We start from the raw sequence: 13,096 nt of genomic DNA, 5'->3' as shown, positions 1-13,096 counted from the left end.
CCGACCACCAGACGGAGTGTGTACACAACACTCGCCCGACAATATGACCCGCTAGGATGTATTCTACCGTACACCACCAGGGCAAAAATGATTGTACGAGCATTGTGGGACAAGGACCAGGGCTGGGACGACCCCATTCCCGCACACCTTGCATCCACCTGGAGAGAGTGGGAGATGGAGCTCCACTCACTCCCAGGCGTTAATATGCGCCGAAGCTACTTCCCACCCACGGTGAGGCCAGAGACATGTAAAATGGACTTACACGTCTTCAGTGACGCCTCAGAGGTCGCATACGGATCAGTAGCCTACTTGCGGGCCCAAGAAAAGGGGGGAGAGATCTACACAGCATTTGTCCTCGCCCGCTCGAGAATAGCCCCACGCAAGCAACAATCTATCCCACGTCTAGAGCTCTGCGCAGCCCTAGCCGGAGCGCACCTAGCCACGCTCATCCAACGTGAGCTCACCATACCGGTGTCTAGAACAATCCTGTGGTCAGATTCCACGACGGTACTCGCCTGGATCAAATCGGACTCATGCAAGTACAAAGTCTTCGTGGGAGTCAGAGTCACCGAGATTCAAGACTTAACCGAAGAGTTAACCGGAGAAACAGAGTGGCGCTACGTTGATACAAAACAGAACCCAGCTGACGTCATCACCCGGGGGATGCCCCTGGATGACCTCACCCGTCACAATGCTTACAGTGACGGCCCCGCATTCCTAAGACTCCCGGAAGGACAGTGGCCCATGCCTATCCCGAGGGAAGCAAGTCCAGAGGAGGTGGAAAATAAGAAGTCTGTGTTCTGTGGATTGAGCACCGTAGCCTCCACCGACCCTAACATAGACGATTGCACGTCCATAGAGAGTGCACAACAAAGAACATTCCTGCGGTACCACCCGGAGTGCAAGTCCCCCGCTGATATGTCAGCAGCTAACTACGAGGAAGCAGAATTGCTTCTACTGCAGCGAGCCCAGAGAGACTCGTTCCCCGATGAATTGGCCTGTCTACAGGGAGGAAAGCCCGTCCCATCCGACAGCAGATTAATTCATCTGGCCCCCGAGAGCGACGCTCATACCCTCATCAGAGTGGGTGGTCGCCTACGCAGCGCCCCCAATCTACCGGATGACATTAAATACCCGATCGTATTGAACAGCCGACAAGTTTTGGAGCAGTTTCCTACTGCACTACCTACCGTCTCTACAGACCCGCCAGAAGTGGGTAAAGGAGAGAGACAATTTGACAGAAGGAACAGTCGTCATGATTATTGATCAATCACTGCCCAGAGCTATGTGGCCGGCCAGCCGCGTAAGCAAAGTGATCACCGGTGCCGACGGCAAGGTCCGAGCAGCTGAAGTGCTTGTCCAGGGTCGCACTTACACCCGTCCCGTGGCGAGGCTCATAGAACTGCCCCGACTCCCAGACACAATCGATGATGACCATGACCCTATAACCCTATGACTTTGTGAAGTTGACTGACCCCTACAGCAAACCCTTATGTGTAAATAGACAACGCGATTAATCTGTCTCTGCTTAACTGATTAGGTCTGGGACCAATCAGGGGGTGGCTGTTGTGAAGGGCCAGATTAAACCGAATATATATATTTATTTATATATATATATTTAATTGTATTTGTATATTCTCTAATATTCCCTGATATCCCTTGTATATTCCTTGTACAATATGCATTGAATATCCATTCTAGCCTACTGAACATCCCATAATAGTCTCCATTCTACTATTGGTCGAGACCTTGGTGCCAGGCTGCCATACCCCCCAGACCCAGTTCAAACGTACCGCTCAACATGTACGAACAAGTCCTAGTTCCGCGTAGGAATCTGGCTACCGCACCACTAATGGGACTATTTGTTCATAGTGCGTATATATACTGCGCTACTAAAGTAGGACTTCCTTTTCAGTCCAGTTTCTTACCCTCCAATAGAGTGACAGACGTAAAGCCTCCCCGCGACGCCACGTGTGGGAGTAAGGCCAAGTTCGGCCTACCATCGGTATTGAGACATCGTGTATATTAATATTTGAATAGTCATATTTGGCACTATATCGTCGAGTTGGACGTAGTCTATTAAGCTAATAATAGTCTGTTAATATATAGTGCTTCGTGCGGTGAGAATACTACCGTAGTCAGCACCCCATCGTTTCGGGCAGAAAACTGGCTGTTTATCCAGGATGATCGACCCCATGTGAGATTGCACCCGAGGAGCCCCAGAGCCGACGAGCGAGTGGACCTGTATACCGGATTATTCTACCGACGACAGCCCGCCTTCCCAGGCACGGATTATGCTTTGTATACGTTGATTATTCCATGGATAAAGACCCCCGACACTGCCGTGTGTTGGAACCCCCCCCCCTGGAGAGGACGCAAGGTGAGGAGACGCTCTGCAAGACGAGGTCGCTTCACGTCTCTCCTCCGTGGACCGGAGGACGCCGGCCCACAAAGAGTCCATCTGCATTCATCTGCGGTCCAAGGATCGCCGGCGCATTGAACGGCACTACAGTGGGTTCACCTGGGATACCCTTGGCCGGATGAGGCAGCCGGACTCTACCCCCCCCCCCCCTTCCTACTCCTGTCGGTTTACAAGCGACCGGATTAACCCCCCCTAGTGTATCCAGTCTATAATCATTAAAGTATCATTGCTGTTATTCCTTAAACTATTCCAGGTCGTATATGTACCACCTGCGCCTTCAGAGATTGGACATTCTCTATTGATATACCGACGAATACTCTTGCCATAAAAGTGCATACTAATTCCCATTCATAAATGTGATTGATTTGATTAAGTGCTTGCTCTACACACCATCGCTGTGTAGAAATAAAGACCTATTTCTAATTCGTACATTTGTGTTGGATCCGTTTCATCTACGTGACAGTGTTCATCATAATATATTTATGCCGAGTACTGGGTGGCCGAATATTAAGTACAAAGGTAGTGGTAGTAAGTATCATATCTAGTAATACAGTCAGGGAATTGTACCCCTCAGTTACAATGTGTAATGAGGGTAACCAGCTAAAAAAAAAACATCCAGACCCACGGTGCAACTAGCGGTATGTGTTTGCTCTGCCAGTTGTGGAATGTCAAGTTGTTTGGTTAACATTAGCACTGCTGCCTCACAGCAAGAAGGTCTTTACATTTTACATTTACATTTAGTCATTTAGATGACGCTTTTATCCAAAGCGACTTACAAGTTCTGTACGACAAGCCATCAGGAAGGGCACAACTCTATCAGCTGAGCAACAATGTTCATCAAAGTGTTGAGTGCTACAGTGTAGGTTAGTTTATTAGGACAAGTGCATGACAGTACGGTTAGTTAGGGTTAGATTTTTTTTTTTTATATATATATTTTTTTTTAATTCAGATAATGGTTGAAGAAGTGCGTCTTTAGTCGACGGCGAAAGATTGGACGTGATTCGGCTGTCCTAACTGGGGTGGGTAGTTCATTCCACCATTGTGGGGCAAGGACTGAGAATAGGCGACTTCTCTTTGATGACCCTCCCGGAGCTTGGATAGGAGTAGGTCTGAGGCGGCCAGAAGATGCAGAGCGTAGGGGTCTTGAGGGTGTGTAGTTAGAGACCATTGACCGGAGGTAGGCGGGAGCGGTTCCCTTTGCCGCACGGTATGCTAGGTCGAGGGCCTTGAAGCGGATTCGTGCAGCAATGGGGAGCCAGTGCAGGTCCCTAAGAAGTGGGGTGACATGGGCCGACTTCGGTAGGTTTGAGATCAGGCGGGCCGCTGCGTTCTGAATGAGTTGAAGAGGCTTAGTGGCAGTGGCCGGGAGGCCAGCGAGCAGTGCATTGCAGTAGTCGAGGCGGGAGATGACTGTTGATTGGACGAGGAGTTGGGTGGCTTCTTTTGTCAGGAAGGGGCGGATCCTTCTGACGTTGCTCAGGAGGAATCGGCAGGTTCTGGTCGTCGCTGCAATGTGAGCAGAGAAGTTCAACTGGTCGTCGAGGACAACACCAAGGTTCTTGGCGGTCGGGGACGCAGTCACAGCTGCATTCTCGACTGTGATTGAAAGGTCGGTTAGGGGGGAGGATTTGGCCGGCAGGTGGAGCAATTCTGTTTTGCTTAGGTTCAGTTTGAGGTGGTTGGACGTCATCCAGGCGGAGATGTCGGACAGACAGGCCGAGATCCGCTCAGAGACGTGGATATCTGAGGGAGGGAAGGAGAGGAAGAGTTGAGTATCGTCGGCATAACAATGGTAGGAGAAGCCATGAGACGTGATAATGTTACCCAGTAATTTAGTGTAGAGGGAGAAGAGAAGGGGTCCTAAAACCGAGCCCTGGGGGACACCCGTCCGCAGGGGGCGGGTGGCCGACAGGGTCCCTCTCCATGACACTTGGTAGGAGCGGTCATTGAGGTATGATGACAGCCATGTCAGCGCAGAGCCAGCCACTCCCATTCCTGCAAGGGCCGCAAGGAGGATCTGGTGGTTGACTGTGTCAAAGGCTGCAGATAGATCTAGGAGAATCAGGACAGAGGAGAGGCCTTTCGCTTTTGCTAAGTGAAGTGCCTCTGTGACCGCAATGAGGGCTGTCTCTGTGGAGTGACCAGTCCTGAAGCCTGACTGATTAGGGTCTAGGAGGTCATTCTGTAAGAGATAAGCAGTAAGTTGGTTGGATACAGCACGTTCAAGTGTTTTAGTCTTGGGTTCGAACCCCAGCAGGTGGAGTTTGCATGTTCTCCCTGTGTTCGCGTGAGTTTCCTCCAGGTACTCTGGTTTACTCCCACACTATAAAGACATACAGGCAGGGACTACAGATGAAAACTAGCTCATTAGCTAATTCTGGCACATTTACATTGATGTGGAAACTGAAGATGTTGATTAATGTCCCTGGGTACAAAAATATATAAATAAATGTACACTCGCTAACTCTAGCAGCCCATATATCATCCCAACCTTGCACCATCACTGTCTTTTGAAGGCTGCATCGGGGCTGAATTCTCAAGCTAATGTGTTCCACTAAATGTCCGTGACAGAATGAGTGAGTGAGTGAGTGTGTAAGTGACCACAATTTTCCATGCATAGCCCACGGCGGCAGTCCTGCACACCATAGGAAAGATGAGACCAGTCATGAAAATCCTGGGGAAGTTATATAATTATTTTCTTTTACTTCCTGGCCTGAAAAGGTATGAAATACCCATAAGCTTTCGGAAAAGTCATGGACATTTGAAATCATGTTGATATATTTATAATTTTTGTAAATTTTAAATAGAAACTAGCTCTAGCCAGAGTAAAGCTTTCATAACAGCTTGACAAAGTCACTCACAAGTCACAACACCAGATGAAGTAAAGGTTGGTAAAGACGGTCATTACACTAAAGAAATACAGTCATGGAAGGATTTTGGAATTCAATGGGAAAATAATAGTAGGAATTTTGTGAGATGTGACTGTATTTAATGTGCATGTTTCTTCCTCAGAATCGTGGCAGCCCGGTTGAACGGGTCTCTAGATTTCTTCACCGTTGAGGTTCACAAGCCTCTGGGTCTGCTGCAGTACAGAGGTGAGACATCCACAAAAATACTATGCACAAAATGTGTGATATCTTATCAACATCTGTACTATCGTCCATAACCCGAAATGTTAATATTGGTTATCTGTATCGGCCAAAATGTGCATCCTAATAAAAGAATAATAATAACAGTGGTTCTAATTCAAGGTATGAAAGAATTTGTTTTCTCCACTTTTATTTAAATTGTATTATTCTTTTCAGAATAGAACCAAACCAACGATGGTGGGTTACAGTGGTTCAGGAGCAGTGTTATTGTTTATGCAAAACTGAAATCATAGGGACATTTTTTAAATAAAATGAAAATGCACAACCAATTTTGAAACGGTTTTACATTCTCGGGGTAATCATAAAAGACTTGAAACACATTTTTTTAACTGAAACTGAAAGTGAAAATAGGTCTGCGAAGGGAAACCTGTTTCCAACACTGATCTTATCCAGAGAAACCTGGTTCCAACACTGATCTTACGCAGAGAAACCTGGTTCCAACACTGATCTTACCCAGAGAAACCTGGGCCCTCATTTATCAATGGTGCGTACGCACAGATATGTGCGTAACCCGTGTGTACGATCATTTCTAAGCAAAGTGTGGGACTTATCAATTTGAACGTGTGCTTGACTTTGTGCGTATATATACGCACAGCTCAGACCGCGCGTACCTGGCACCCAGCGGTAGAATATGAAGACTGCACGCACCATGAGCCGGATGCATTAGTTTACTTTCAACACTGATGTGTTCATATGATCCGTAATTCATTATAGTTCATTGTAAAATAGCGACATTAGTGTAATTATTGTCAAACCCTATAAATATAGCATTTGGAATAGGTCTTTCTTTCCGAATGAATGCAGCATGGTTTATATATAGCGTTATCGGAATACTACCGGGTGCACTGACTGCGCTCCACGGGGAACTGTTTTCAGAGATAGCAGATAGGAATGAATGAATGAATGAGGGGCAGTCTAATTGCAGAGAGAACATAATAATATTAAGTAGAGTCCGCTACCCGAGACACATTCTCCTTGATTTGTACCACAATTTGAGACCCACATTGGAACGTGGAGCAAAACGCAGTGTTGGATGTCGTAATTTCCCCAACCCCCAACTACATACAACATCCATATATCAATAACGGGAGGCCAAGAGAGGATTTTACGCCAGGTTACCCAACATAGACTGTACCCATAGCTTTCAAAGCTCCATCAATAAACAAATCCAGTAATGTGAACGGGATTCCACTCGGTCAATGTACAGATAATCTGTGATGCGCATTTTGGCTGATAATGTCGTTGATGGTGGCTGGGAGGAACACGACTCATTCAGGCCTAATTGTATTTAATTCAATTGTAATGTTATTACTGGGGTATCTAATTAAAACATCACTTAAATGCAGATCAGGGTTATCCACTGAAGCCATAATGACTCTGACCAAAACCACGGAGCGCACAATAGGCATTGTAGAGCGCAGAGTTGGCCTGCTGAAATTGATTTCATTTCAGTCATTACAGTGCTTAATGTCGGGTCAGCTTGTCATTTATTTCTGTCAATGTGCTGGTTCTGTAGCAGGACTGGGTCAGTCAACATCCTTGGCTCCCGGCGCACCGAAGATAGTCTACACCAGGGGTCAGCAATAGGCGGCCCGCGGGCCGAAATGGGCCCGCCAGCAATCATTTCTGGCCTGTCTGTTTATTTTGAGAATATGATGTTTATTTTACGCGCAGGAAATATTCACTTGTGACGCCAGAGTGTCTTTGTGAAGCTGTATCTATCTATTCATCATATCTATGTCTGTCACTATTGATTGATTGATTGATTGATTGAAAAGTGTATTAACAGATTGCAGAATGGGTACAGTACAGCTTAGTCTACTCAAGCACACATGAGCACACACACAATACACGCACTGTACACGCTCACACACTAGCAGCCACTTTAACATGAGCAAGCACACACTCATGCTGCACACGCCCACATTTATGGCCACTAAGGAAAGGTCACTTTAAAAATAGTATAGTATAACCTGAGACTGTATAAAATAGCAATGTACAGGAAGACACAGTGCCTCATCCGTAGCTAACAGTGTATGCACTACCACAGGACCTAGCATGTCCTCCATGCTCTGTAAATAACTTATGTACAAATACCGATATGCCCTACTATGTTACTGTTTATTGCACAATGTTGTTTTATTGGATTCTATTATATGTTGTTACTACTGTATTGCACATCGTTGCGGGCAAGACCACCCGCATTTCATTGTATACTTGTATGCCGTGACAAATAAAACTCTTGACTTGACTTGATACATACAATTGTTAAGGGGATGCAGACCAGAGAAAGACTTTCGTCTTGTTTACATCAGGGTCCCCCATTTTCAATTCATCATAACATATATGACATACATGACATACAGATAGACAGTACTGCTACATCTTTTTTTTTGATCCACTTTTTCTCCCATTTTCTATATTTTCCTCCCATCCCAATTTCGTATCATCCAATTCAACCCTCCCCTGTCACGAACGCTGTTTCTTGCCTCCCACAAGCCGGCTGCAATGTGGACTAAGTCATACATAGCACAAGTCCCCTCCGGTACTTGAGGTAACAGCAGTCGCATCTTTTCACCTGCGCAGCTCGATCTCTCAGTGGCGAGGAGTAACACGTGGGAGGCTCACGCTGCCCCCGACACTTCCTGATTCTACTGCGCAGGCGCACCAACCGACCTGTAGGAGTCGCTGTCCACAACGCCCGATCCCCACCCATCAGTTTCCCACCCCCTAATACGGCCAATGTGTATTAGTACGGACGACCAGCTAAACTGAAAGCAAATGTGGAGCGCTGGGCTCGAACAGGCAAGCCCAGCGTCTCCAGATTTTGTGGCGAGCGCCTTGCCCACTACGCCACGTAGCCGCCCACAGTACTGCTACATCTATACATTTATGACATATCAGATTTGCAAATACAGTACTGTTTGTGATACAAAAAGTGTCCAGAAAAAGGGTGTATATACATTTGACGTAGAAACTGTACATTGGAGGAGGTTGGGTGGGTGGGGTGGGGTTGGGTGGGTGGGTGAAGGCTGTACATCGGAGGGGGGGGGGGGGGGGGGTTGGGTAGGGGGGACACACACTGTACATTGGAATACTGACAAAGCCATACTTGGTAATTTACTGTACAACTGGGTTAGGACATTTGTAGGGGCCAGTTTAGAATTGCAGTCTCCCGTAGGTGTTCTTTGAGAGTGTTTTTGAAAGTGGGTAGTGATTCACATTCCTTTACAGCTTTGGGTAGGGCGTTCCACATTGATGTGGCATAATTGCGAAACGTGTTTAGTCCCTTGTTTGAGCCGAATCTGGGTTTAACATGATTTGTGGAGTTCCTCTGGTGTTGTGATCGTGGTATTCACTGACCTTTGGGAAGTATTTTGACATGTACATGGGTACCTTGGTCGCGTAGTGTATCTTGTAGACCATTGCAAGTTGCTGTACTCTGTCGTCTACTCTAAGCCATCCTAGGTTGTCAAAGTGGGCAGGGGTGAGGTGGGTTCTAGGAGTCGGGTCAAGCAGTAGTCTGACTAGCTTGTTTTGAGATGTTTGTAATTTGTTTTTTAGTGCCTTTGAGGTGCTTTGGTACCATGAGGTGCAAGCATAGTCGTAGTACCCTTGAATGAGTGCTCCTGCCAGAGTCTTCAGGGTATTCTTGTTTACCAGAGAGGATATCCGGTACAAGAATCGAGTTCGTTGGTTGACTTTTTTATTACATTGGATGCCATTTTGTCACAGGAAAGATTAGCCTCTAGGATGGAACCCAGGTAGGTAATTTAATCTTTCCTTGTGACAATATTGTCACCCACTTTAACCGAGAAGCCGTCGGTCTTGCTGAGTTTGTTATTTGAACCGAAGAGAATGGACTCTGTTTTGCCCATGTGTAATGATAGTTTGTTGTCGGCGAGCCATATGCAGATTTTGCCTAGTTCCGAGCTGAGGGCTTTTTCAACCTGTAACTTGTTCTTGTCAGAGACCAGCAGGGCTGAGTCGTCCGCAAACAGGAACAAGTTGCAGTCACAAGCTATAGCCAATTGAAATGCTAGAAATGGTCACGTGGACTGGGAGAACCAATGGAATTTCACTTTCACTTCTGCGTTTGGGATGCGATCATGCGAGCGACTAACGTTTGCAAAAATGTGTTAAAAAAACGAGAGAAAAAAAACGTCTTTGGATAGCTTCTTTACAACGGGGAAATACCAACTGATGAGCCAGAAGAGGAGCCTACGACCTCCAAGACACATAAAGCTTCTTTTAATAAACAGGAGTCATACTTAAAATACGGGTTTATCGCAACAGGTGACTCTCGCGTGTTGACATGGCAACACGAGGCAATGACGCAACTGTGTTCAAGTTGGCAGAAGATAAGTAGTTGCATTCAACGCGAGTGGACATTTGACATGTTTCAAACATTAGCAGGGATTTTGGAGGACCGAAACAGAAACAATAATAAGCCCAGGGCAGGGCTGCATTATGGCGAGTTGTGTTTTAATAATAATAATACATTCGATTTATAATGCGAGCACCTGCATTAAAATCAAATGACTGATCTGTTCATGTGTTATGCACCTGAGAGGCATTTTATAATAGAAAAAAGACAGTGCAAACATGTATATGTCGCTTACAGTTTATTATGCCTATGCAGCTCGTTTATTTTGACAGAGTTAAACATTTTTCACTATCATTATATTAAATTAGCCATTGTTTTTCATCCTGGCCCGCCATTCAATGGCTTGGGGAAAATTTGGCCTGTGAGCAAACCTAATTGCCGACTCCTGGTCTACACGCTCCCTCCTTCTCAGTGGAGTTGTCTGTGAACTTGACAACTTCATTGTATTTTTTTTTCTCTAAAAATATCAATAAAACGCTAAATACTATTGTAACTGAGGGGTACAATTCCCTGACTGTATTAATCAAGTACTGATATCATTGAATCACTACCGACTTGTACATTGCTGGCTAACACCGTACAAAGGTATTCTAGATGACGACACTTCACAATAACACGGTTTTCCACACAGAATACTAGTTTACAATATTTATTACACAAAGGGGAATATTAGATTACATTACTTTGTCACTTTAGATGCGCTTATAAGGCAAATAGAATGTGCAGGTAAATCAATAGTGCATATTAAGTAATTATCTAGGGATCTTCTGGGAAAGGGTGTACTACCGGTTGTAAGCCAGCAGAGGGGGCCAAAGCTCTATGCAAGTCAATGGTTCACGGGGGCAATATCACCCCTGGAGCAGTGGGGATAGGCAACCTGGTCCCAGGATGCGCGCCGTGTAGGTGAGAGCCGTCAAGTCTCTGCTCCGGCAGAGACGGGCTTGGGCGATGGTCCTCACGGTAGATGTGTAGTTCCCACAGCAGCAGCGTGGCAGACGGTTCTGCTCCAGCCGCCACAGTCAAAGCACTGAAGAATAATCCTTGCCCGGAGAGTGGCACCGCTGGCGGGGTGTAAGTCCTCCGTGGTGCTGCTGCTCCGGTGTAGATATCCTCTCCGGTGCGGTAGTGCACGGCTGAACTTGACGTTACTGTACTATTAGCACGCGGCAATAAGTGCTCTATTATAGACACACAATTGCCCACTTCACGTGGTCGTTGACTCGTAATGAAGGTTTACTAATATATAGAGAACGATACGACAAACAGACGTATTTAGGATAACACGATTCTATCTTGGGCGATACGAGCCCTGCTATACCTCACGTTACGTAGTGGGTAAGGCTTTACTTGGTAACTGAACCAGACTGAACTGAAGGCGAACTGAAGAGGAACTGCAAGGGGGGTTCTGTATTCTTGCGCCATATTTATATCCACGGTGAACAAATAGTACCTATCTCATTTCTGTCGCCCCTAGGTCTCGTAGCCGTGGGCGAAAAGCGGGCATGTTCAGACATATCTCGTCGGTACCTTTCAAGTCAGCTCGAGTGGGCAAGGCTTTACTCGGTGCCTGGCGCCAGGGGGGTCGCTTCCAATAGAGGAATGAATATTATGGTCTGTCCTGCTAGACTAAAGGGATATTCCGTGCATATTGTACAAGGAATATACAGGGGATATCAAACGATATACAAATACTATACATGGGATCTCAGGCAACAAATATATATATTCGGTTTAGTCTGACCCTTTGTAACAGCCGCCCCCTAATTAGTCCCACCTAATTAGCTAAGCAGGGGCAGATTAACCGCACTGTCCACCACTCAATGTCTGTGAGGGGTCGGTCAGTTCACAAAGTCAGGGGTCATGGTCGTCATTAGGCAAGTCGGGGAGCCTTGGCAACTCGATCAGCCTCGCCACGGGTCGGTTGTAGATCCGCCCTTGGCCGAGCACTTCTGCCACTCTGACCTTTCCGTCGGTACCGGTGGTCACTTTGCTTACGCGGCCGGCCGGCCACGCAGCTCGGGGTGGTGACTGGTCTGTGGTCATGACGGCTAGACGGGATGAAGGGGGGCTTAGGAGGAAGCGGGCCTGAGACTGCTTTGATCTTGGCTTGGCTGTGCTTTCTCCTCCTCCGTCTGTTTCTCTTGTTCGCTCTGTACCCCGTGTGAGGAGGGGCCGGTCCCGGCCGCCCCGTCAAGGAGTCGCTTGGGGTGCTGGGTTCGAGGTCAGCTACGTCTGAAGCGCAGCTGAGGGGGGTGGAGTTCCGAACTCCCTCTGGTACCCACGGTTCTCTCACGGGCCTCTCGCTTAATGTCAATAGCCTCTGCTGTATGGGGGAGAGGCCGGTGTCTTCTTCTGTCTCTCTGGAGTGGAGGCAACTAGTGGCTGCTGTTCGGTTGAGAGATTTAGCGAGGGGCCCTTGTAATGTCCATCCTAGGCGGGTCTCGACTGCTGCAGGACAACCTCTGGGTCCTGTATGGACCCGGTCTATCGGGACTATGAGTTCTGCATGGTCGGAGCCTATCAACAGGGTCGGGGTAGCGCCGTCCATGAGCGGGATAGGTAATTGGCGCAGGTGCACATATTTATCCATCAACTTGGTGACAGGGTAGGTGTACTGCGAGAGTCCTATTTCTTGGCTGGTGAAAGCATTTGTGATCTTGTACCGTCGCTCTGGCTGCCCGCTTGCTGCGATAGTGAAGGAGACATTCTCGCCCTTTATCGTCTTTAAATCTCTTCTTATTGTCCGAATCGTCATTTGGTTCTCGCTCCCCCGCAGTCCCAGCTGGGCCGCAGCGGACGCGAGCAGAAGGGTCTTCTCTGACCCGTCATCAAGGACGGCGTAAGTGTCCATGACTTTGTCCCCGTGGCTCAGGAGCACTCTGACCACTTTGAGGAGCACACGGGGGGTCCCGCTGTGCTGGTCAATGTGGAGCACTCCTGCTAGTTGGTTGTCTTGGACCTTCTGGTGGGCTCCGCACCGTGCTGCGCGGTAAACGGCGCCCGCCTGGGCCGCCTGGCGCCACTGGTTCACTTGGACGGGGTTCAGTGTCTTATATTCGGCGCACTGTGCCAGCCAGTGTCCGCCGTCGCAGTAGGTACAGTAGGGAGCGGTCTGGTGGAACTTTGGTTCTGGTGCCA

At 47.5% G+C, this 13,096-nt stretch overlaps 1 protein-coding gene across 1 annotated transcript in view; it reads left to right on the top strand.

Moving 5' to 3' along the window:
• Nucleotides 1-13,096, top strand: part of scap (SREBF chaperone) — a 211,039-nt gene that overhangs the window by 169,434 nt on the left and 28,509 nt on the right. The window contains 1 exon segment of the mRNA XM_084336159.1: nt 5,435-5,517. Coding sequence (XP_084192285.1) covers nt 5,435-5,517 — 83 coding nt within the window.

This window comes from Notolepis coatsorum, assembly GCF_963971535.1.
Source record: "Notolepis coatsorum genome assembly, chromosome: 19".
In the NCBI taxonomy this organism is placed as follows: domain Eukaryota; kingdom Metazoa; phylum Chordata; class Actinopteri; order Aulopiformes; family Paralepididae; genus Notolepis; species Notolepis coatsorum.
This window is presented reverse-complemented; position numbering and strand designations above follow the sequence as displayed.